This window comes from Zalophus californianus, chromosome 4 (assembly GCF_009762305.2).
Source record: "Zalophus californianus isolate mZalCal1 chromosome 4, mZalCal1.pri.v2, whole genome shotgun sequence".
NCBI classification, from domain to species: Eukaryota; Metazoa; Chordata; class Mammalia; order Carnivora; family Otariidae; genus Zalophus; species Zalophus californianus.
The window spans coordinates 41400629-41409939 of NC_045598.1; the positions used below are offsets into that span (position 1 = coordinate 41400629).

The 9311-nt window shown below is 33.5% G+C and overlaps 1 protein-coding gene across 3 annotated transcripts in view; it reads right to left on the reverse strand.

The window, feature by feature from the left end:
• The window catches only part of NRDC (nardilysin convertase), a 106106-nt gene that overhangs the window by 62460 nt on the left and 34335 nt on the right, over window positions 1-9311 (reverse strand). For 2 of the 3 annotated variants that reach the window (XR_003522942.2, XM_027610374.2), the window contains exons 2-4: window positions 8899-9220; window positions 4132-4213; window positions 3150-3303 (exon numbers count right to left, since the gene is read on the reverse strand). Coding sequence is in view for 2 of the 3 variants with exons in the window: in XM_027610374.2 (XP_027466175.2) it covers window positions 3150-3303; window positions 4132-4213; window positions 8899-9220 (558 nt within the window). In the remaining variant the exon portion in view is untranslated. Of the gene's footprint in view, window positions 1-3149; window positions 3304-4131; window positions 4214-4369; window positions 4440-5343; window positions 5478-8898; window positions 9221-9311 lie in introns of all 3 variants that reach the window. The other variant, XM_027610387.2, reaches the window with a different exon arrangement.

The window sequence follows — 9311 nt, forward strand, 5'->3', positions numbered from 1 at the left end:
AAAGAATTTGTGCTTGCTTCTCTCAGGGATCTGAGAACACTACCAGTTTTGGACTGTGTTAAATCACAACAAGGCGTGAAGTTCACCAGAAAACTTGGGCATTCTGAAAATAGGCTGTAATTCCTTTGGATGGCTGATCCATTTCCTCAACCTGAGTCCCAGCTTATTATGAGGGTCTCCTGTTACATATCCCACTTTGTGGACATCCAGGGCTTTGATATTTCTTGCCCTGATAAAGCCAAGTCCAAATTTATTGAAATTAGCAAATGCCACCAGGGCAAAAGCAGCTTCCATTCTCACTTACCTACCGGAGTAAAAATTCAGTCATTTCCTCAACTTTTTACTTAAATGATCCAAGATACTAATAAACAATGTGACCTGTGTGAAGGAATTGGATTTTACTGACCTATTAAAAACTACTGGCATTCAATACATGCTATATGAGTCCTTTGCAAATGAACCAAAGACACTTGATTCCTTAGTAATTGTATATTATCATACTTATTATAGTAAATGCAATACTTAACGTTCCACCACTATCATTTGTTATAAATTCATGATCTGATATTCTTATTAATTTCTCCTATTAATATAGCAGCATTCTTATCTGGTAGGTTCTTTTTTTGTAAGTAGAAACAAATATGTAAATATCTTTTGATTTCCTAAAGCAGTCCTTAAATCAAAAATATATAGTACGAAGAAATGAATCAAGTTCTTTATACTTTACACCGTATTTCATCAAATCTGAGGTGGTCGGAATTTATTCAACATACCCTTTGCCTAATCTTTTTTCGAATAAAATGGGCTTTTTCCTTATTTATATTTAGATATAACCAAATGTGAGTTTTCTTGATTTGGGGGGGGAGAGGTTGTTGGTTTGTTTGGGGGGTTAATTTTGTAACCATATATAAAGTCATGAGAATTCAACTTGACTATTAAGGCTTAAAATTTCTTCACACATACAAAGACCCGTTTGGATTTTGTGAACCTTGGGAGCTAAGAACTTTGAAATGAGTAAGCATACAATCATCCTCAGAGTATTCTTGATTTTATAAGTTCATAGAAAAGATAACCTTTGGTATCATTTCCTCTGCCTTAACTGATTTATTTTGTCCCTGTCCTTTGTTTATTTTGGAATTAAATGTTTAATTACAGAAACACTGAGTATCAAATGTTTGTGCTATGATTATTTTGTCCCTGTCCTTTGTTTGTTATTTTGGAATTAAATGTTTAATTACAGAAACACTGAGTATCAAATGTATGTGCTACGAGCATGTCTTTCAGTATACAATTAAAAACAGCCATAAAGGGACGCCTGCGTGGCTCAGTCGATTAAGCGTCTGCCTTCGGCTCAGGTCATGATCCCAGGATCTTGGGATGGAGTCCCGCATCGGGCTCCTTGCTCAGAGGGGAGCCTGCTTCTCCCTCTGCCTGCTCTGTCTGCTGCTCCCCAGCTTGTGCTCTCTCTCGATCTCTGACAAATAAGTAACATCTTTAAAAAAAAAGAAAGCCATAAAATAATTCAATGAACAAGGTAGACAGCCATATTAGAGATTAATGAAGAAAATCCAGAATGTTGTTATCTTGATAATGCTATCAAAGTAACAGTGTCAGTTTTAATGGGATTTTGACATTGTTTTAGCAAAAGAGTTGATAATTTGGGGGTTCAATAATGGTACATGCTTTCAATTTAAGGGAATTTTATCCAAAAGATTTTTCATAGTCAAATTAATCTCTTAAGGGAAGAGAGAATTTCTTTAAGAATACTGAACTTTTGTCATCTTTTGAGAATCTTCTGGTCATTTATGGTAATTTTATGGTAATTTTTTCTATAAAGAAACAGTATTAATTCATTCAACAAATATCTGTGTATCAAATTCTTGATGCTGGAGAGGTATCAACAAAAAAATAGACAAAAATCTCTGCCCTCAAAGGCTTACATTACACTGGTCAAATTCAAGATGTCTTTTCTTATATTTCAATCTTTTATTTATCTAGAATTCAGCCTGAAGTGACTCCTTTTTCTACTGTAGACTTTGGTCTGCAACCTTGTGATATCAAAACTCTACTAATGCATGGACATAAACTTTCTGGAAAACAATTTTGCAGTGAGTACCAAAAGCTCATAAAAAAAAAAAAAGCCTTAAAAATACACATGCAAAAACAAACAAACAAAAAACCACATGCAAATATACTCAGCAATTTTACTTCCTAGAATTAACAGAAATAATTAAAAATGTGCACAAAGATTAAGATATTCATCAGAGCATTACAAATACTAGAAAACTGAACACAATTCAGCTACCCAATCATATATAACTTGTTGAACACATTATGGTACTTCTTATACAATAAAAATACACAATTCCTTATTATGTTTTATAAATTATATAATGATGTGTAAAAATGATATACCTTGTTTAAAAATATAAAAGGATTCATCCATATGTGGAACTTAAGAAATAAAACAAACGAACAAAGGGAAGTAAAGGGACAAATCAAATAACAGACTCTTAACTACAGAGAACAAATAGATGGTTACCAGAGGGAAGGTGGGTGGGAGGATGGGTGAAATAGGTTAAGGGGATTAAGAGTACACTTATCTTGATCAACACAGAGTAAAATATAGAATTGGTGAGTCATTATATTGTACACCTGAAATGAACTTAACACTGTATAGTTAACTATACTGGAATTAAAACTTAAAAGTTAAAATATAAAAAAATATGAATATGATCCCCTATACAATTAAAAATATAGATGGCTATATACAAAACATTAACCATAGTAATCTAGTAATCTTCAGATTATAAAATTAGAAGCAATCATATCCCTTTTCTGCTTCTATTTTTCTGTATTTTCCACTAAATTAGAAAAATAATTGCAATAATGAGCCAACAGAGATTACATTTATGAAACTCAAAGGCAATTTAGGGTTTCAGTTTAATCTTCGATACAAAAACTAAGTATTACAGAACAGGAGCCAAGGGCATTTAATAGTTTGCTCATTTCTCCAAATAAAGTATTATGACAATTCTACAGAATTAGAGTACTGCTTAAAAAGAAATACCAGAGGACAACGTCCACTATTTCCATTTGTAAAATGTCATTAGATAATTTAAAATAAAAATACATTTTGAGTTGGTTACCTATCCAGGGCTTCCTTGAAGTATTTTCTCTGGACATCAAATTGAAAGACTGTACGTTCACAATCAGTTGAAGCATTATCACTACCCCCATGTTTCTTCAGGAAGGCATCAAATCCATTTTCATCTGGATATTTTAAACTACCCATGAACACCACTAAGTGGAAAGAACACAAAGTCACAGAACACGAAGATATAGACAATGTTTTTATTATAAAGGATAACATTTCTCAAATGCAAAAAAATTGGAAGAAAATATACCAACATGTTAACAATGGTTGTGTCTGGATACTACTTTCTTCATTATATGTTTTTGTAATTTTCTATAATGCTCATATATTAGTTTTATACTAAAAAAAAGCTAAGCATCTTATTTTTAAAGAAATATTTTATTTGGAAAAAGGTTAAAATGCAAACATAACCATGTATGCAGACTGTTATTATAATAACTCCTAAGGAGAGACATTTACCCTCAATTAGCTTAGAAAATCAGAATATAAATAATTCAGGAAAACAAATATAGATTTAAATATTTATATCTGTATAGCATCCACAAGGTTTTATTTAGATACATTCATAGTTAAACTGAAGATTTTGTTTTATTTTGATATTAATCATGCTTTTTTATTTTCTGTATTTCTAATGCTTTGACATCTTGGGTACTTGTTAACCCTGGAAGAGACAGCCCTTCCCAAAGTTAAAGACTAGATTCCTAGAGACAGGCAATTGTCTCCTGATCTGTTGGCCTTAACATACCTGAACAATAATAAAATCTACATTTTAAAATATTCTTCTAAGTGGTTCCATCCTAGTCCACAAAACTAGTACAGTTAAGGAAATTAAGTCTTCACCTATGATATTCATAAATATTTTTTCTTAGCCTTTTCCCTTGTTAAACATACCATACTTCTATCAAACCAGTTTCTCAATTCATAAAATTTAGAGGAAAAACACACTCAGGAATGATATTTTACAAAGATCTTACTGTGCTCCAAAAAGTGTGCCAGCCCAGGCAGGTCATCCGGATCAGCAAAACTCCCAACTCCAACACAAAGAGCCGCTGCAGACTGGAGTAAGTAGAACACATACAAATAGTGAGTCAATCCTAAAGGAATAATACTGTCATCACATATTAAGGATTCACTTGGAGATGGATGTTTTCCAACAGAAAGTAACAAAATTCTTTCCCTGAGTATCAGGAGGAGCAGCAAAGTGAAACTCACCAGAACTGTGTCAGTTTCACCCTGCTGCTCCTCCTCTTGACATCCTGCCAAATGCTGAACAGGTGCAGACCTAAGGGAAAAAGCAGAAACAGACGGGGGGGAGGGGGAAGGGGACTAGCCAGCCCACCCAAATATCATTTCCTGCCAGCATTTCAGAGTTCTGAACCAAATATATTTCCTGATTTATTAGATTTCGGAAATCTGCAAAAGTAATATATCTAGGTAGATTATCTCTAAAGATCTCTTACCAATTAAAGACCCTGTGTTCAGTAAGATGTGAGATTTCTGTGGTTTTCAGAAAATTTTATTTTTATTAAAACAGAGTAAAAAAGTGTCAGGAAAACATCTAATAAAGTAAATGGTTAAAAAATAAAATCTTTATTAAAAATCTATAGAACTTGAAAGAGGCTTTTTAGTTCTTCATTTCTTCATATACAGATTACATATATCAGTAGATATTCTCCCAATACCTTGCGCAAATCAGAGTTCTTAACAAAACAGATGGTTAAGAAGTATACTACTTATAAATGATTAGGTATGCCACTTAGAAATGATCAGGTACACCACTTGAAATGATTAGGGCATACCATTATATCACTGTAAATTAAGACACAAAACAAGAGAAGAAAATAGTCAATCTGAATCCTTGAGGAATAGAAAGTTGAATTATTAAATTCCCCAACTTTTTCAAATGTCAATTTTAAAAGGCTAACATATTTGGTGTCAAAGACCATTTTGATAAATGGTTACTCTTTTAGAAAGAGAATTTTTAAGAAATAGCATGTACCTAGTATAAAGTCTAACCATTTGTCAGAAAATGAAAATATGTTTTTAGAAGAACCAAGCAGCCTCGTTTGATACTGTAAATCCCATTTTGAAGACGTAGGCACATAAACTCAGTTAAAACATAGGGGAATATCCACTTCTTCAAACCACAGTCTAACCTGTTCTGTGATGTTTAATAGGTGCCTAACCTGCTTTCAGCTCCAACTACCCCATAAAGATTTCTTGTCTCGACCAGCAGGGCTGAAGACATTTTTGTATAAGTTGACTTAAACCACAGTCTATCAGTCAGCTTTGACCACAGCAAAAACAGGCTCTGCGATTGCTAGAAAAGAAATTCATACTTGAGAATTATCTACCCAAGAAATTCATACTTGAGAAATTCATACTTGAGAACTGACTTAAGAAAACCCTGAACAGATTATACCTGTATATATTATACTTAAATTTCAACCTTGTTAATTTATCAAACCTTTCAGATCAAAAACAACTTCCTTTTGGGAGGAAAATGGAGGGGGACGAAAATGATCCTCAGAAAAGTAGTTAACTCTTAATTAGGTAATTGTTCTCCAAAAACCTCAAAATCATTTCTTTCCACTTCTTTTATTAATTCTCATATTTACCTTAAACAAGGTCCACATTTTTCAAATAAAAATTAAATCATAAGACCACTGCAAAACCCTAAACTACTCTTAAGGTATCTCTTATCCTATCTAACTTTATTTCCCTTTTACAGACACTTATTCCAATGAATATAAACCATTTCCAATGTTACAATCATAGGACCTTTCCTTTCATGTGTAACCACTGCAACTGAATGAACAATTTGATTTCATCTTCAAACTATATTAAGTTCCTGCATTCCTTTCTAATATGATCCAGAACATTAGCTATCAATATCTTATGAGGGAGTATATCATACTGAGTTTTCAGAAAAGAAAGGCAGCATTTTAGCCATTTTTAAATGATCATTACAATCTGATCTTGATGCTCTAGAAAAGGTAAACATTTAGAGTTCGATCCACCTAAGCAAAAAAAAAAGGGGGGGTACCAAACACTGGATGCACATCTTCATTTGTCAAAGGGGTTCACAACTGCTATATAAATCTAAGGTATTTTATTACGTCTTGACAATAAAACTGGCTGTCAAAACAAGCTTTTAATTTAACCCTAGAGTTTTGCTTATCAGTTGACAGAAGATATAAAGAAGTCCAAAGCATGGGAAAAGTAGTTACTAGGTATACAAAGAAACTTTCAGATGGGAAATATTCAGTTATAAAGTTATGACATAATCAGTTTTAGAGCTAAAATGGACCTTAAAAATTATGTATATAATCTAGGGACAATCATACAACTCTTTATCTCTAGATCAAGTAATTTCGAGCCCCATGTTGGGTAGAGAGATTACTTAAAAAAAAAAAAAAAAACCTTTAAAAAATTATGTGAATAATCTAATCCTGTTGTTTTAGAAATGAGAAAATGAAAAGGCATAAAACCATCCAGAGACAGAGCCAGAATTAGAACTCAGGTTTCCTGACTGTCAGTGTTCTTTCTACTCTGTGACTTTTATAATTTCTTTCTTTTTATGATTGCTCTATTTGGAATTATGAGGTCTATTTTAAATTAAATTAATGTATCAGTTCCTGATTTATTCATAGAGTATCAAGTATTTTCTTTTCAGTATTTTCATTTTTATTCCTAAAGTTTTCCAACTAATACCACTTGTCCTATCATGTTACCCCAAAACAGGCATCACTCATAATATATATAGCAAGGGGCAAATAGATTCTTAAAAACATGACCCAATTCCCCCATCAACTTAGTGAAAAAACTGGTACAATCTTCTTTAAGAAAATAATTTTTCGGGGCGCCTGGGTGGCTCAGTCAGTTAAGCGTCTGCCTTTGGCTCAGGTCATGATCTCAAGGTCCTGGGATCGAGCCCCGCATCAGGCTCTCTGCTCGGCGGGAAGCCTGCTTCTCCCTCTCCCACTCCCCCAGCTTGTGTTCCCTCTCTCTCTGTCAAATAAATAAAAATAAAAAAATCTTAAAAAAAAAAAGAGGGTGCCTGGGTGGCTCAGTTGGTTAAGCAACTGCCTTCGGCTCAGGTCATGATCCTGGAGTCCCGGGATCGAGTTCCGCATCAGGCTCCCTGCTGAGCAGGGAGTCTGCTTCTCCCTCTGACCCTCCCCCCTCTCATGTACTCTATCTCATTCTCGCTCTCAAATAAATAAATAAACAAAATATTTAAAAAAATAAATAAAACAGTAGAAATTTTTAAAAAAGAATAATTTTTCCAGGAAGAGTGACTATCAACAAAAGGATTTATTTATAACATATCTACTACCTGTATTCTCATACCTTTATGTCTCTGAGGGCTGACCACCTTATGGTATAATGTTTGACATCTGGATTTTGGTCTTAGTATAATATGTTTGACATCTAGATTTTAGCCTTTATAATATTAACCTTATTTCATTTGTATGTTGACTATATCATATTGAATGTATCATCCATAGTCAAGAAACTAATTTTAAAAAACATTTGAACAATTCAACTGTAATGTCTCCAAAAAATATTATCCTCTAATATAGGTACTCCCTACTGTAAAATGGAGGCGTTCTTTAAAAGATATCCAGAGAGGGAAATTCTCCTTATCAAGACCTATTGATAAACTTACTTATTGTTATTATACTTGACCCTTAAACAACACAGGTTTGAACTGCCCGGGTCCACTTAACTTGGATATTTTTCGATAAATACAATATTGTAAATGTATTTTCTCTTACTCATGACTTTCTTCATAATGTTTTCTTTTCTCTAGCTCACTTTATTGTAAGAATACAGTACATAATACATATAATGTACAAAATATGTGTTAATCAGGGCGCCTGGGTGGCTCAATTGGTGAAGCATCTGCCTTCGGCTCAGGTCATGATCCCAGGGTCCTGGAATCGAGCCCCGCATGGGCCAGGAGCCCACTTCTCCCTCTCCCTCTGCTCCTCCCCCCATCCTCATGCTCTCTCTCCCACACTCTGTCTCAAATAAATATATAAAATCTTTTTTTAAAAAATGTGTGTGTTAATCAACTATTTATCTTATTAATAAGTCTTCCAGAGAACAGGAGGCTATTAGCAGTAAAATTTTAGGGGAACCAAAGGTTATACAAGGATTTTCAACTGCACAGGAGGTTGGTACCCCTGAACCCCACATTGTTCAACAGTCAACTATATATATTACACTAAGCTCAACTGCCCATTTTTATTTCAATTCCTCCAAATTACTTGATGCTTTCCCATATAAAGAGATAAAAACACATGAAATTACTAAACAGAAATTACCCATGAGGACTCTCAGAACCACAGGCCCAGGTGAGGATTCTATACTACCTTGGTCTTTTCTTTTTCGAGTCTCTCCAAAGATAATATACTCTCTTATCCCTCTACTCCATGCTAAGAATTACACAAATCCTCAAATATTACCAGTGATTACTTCTGAGAGTTGATTATGAGTGATTTTTACATTTTTTAAATTTTCCATCCATTTCTATAATGAGCTTCTATACTTTTATAATCATAGCAAAATGTTTTTAAAATGTTATTTTTATACAGAATAAAGAGAACTTTACTGAAGATCAAAAAATGAATATACACTTATTTTTTGACATTAAGAAATAAAACATGAGTTTGGGAATTATCCCAAAGAATTCCCAAATTAGAAAAAGACATACTAATAGACATGATTCACACCTGTTTTTCAGTGGTTTTCTTTCTAACTTCTGCCCTCTCTTCTAATTCTTCCAATTCATTATCCTCAGTATCAAGATCATCGTCATCATGTTCATCATCATCAAACTCCTCTTCATCATCAAAACCCTCTTCATCATCATCTTCTATTTCAGCTCCAGAATCTTCATCATCATCATCATCGTCATCATCGTCATCATCATCATCATCTTCCTCTTCTTCCTCTTCTTCTTCTTCATCATCTGTTGCATCTCCTGTTTTACCTTCCATATTACTTAGGTCTGAAATCAAAAGTGCCTGCAAGCCATTCCGTAATTTGATATATCTAAAGAAAGAAAAAAAGTCACAAAACATTTTGAGTCAGCTATTCATTACACACACCAACACAAATGATCATTTTAGCAGAATAAAAAAAA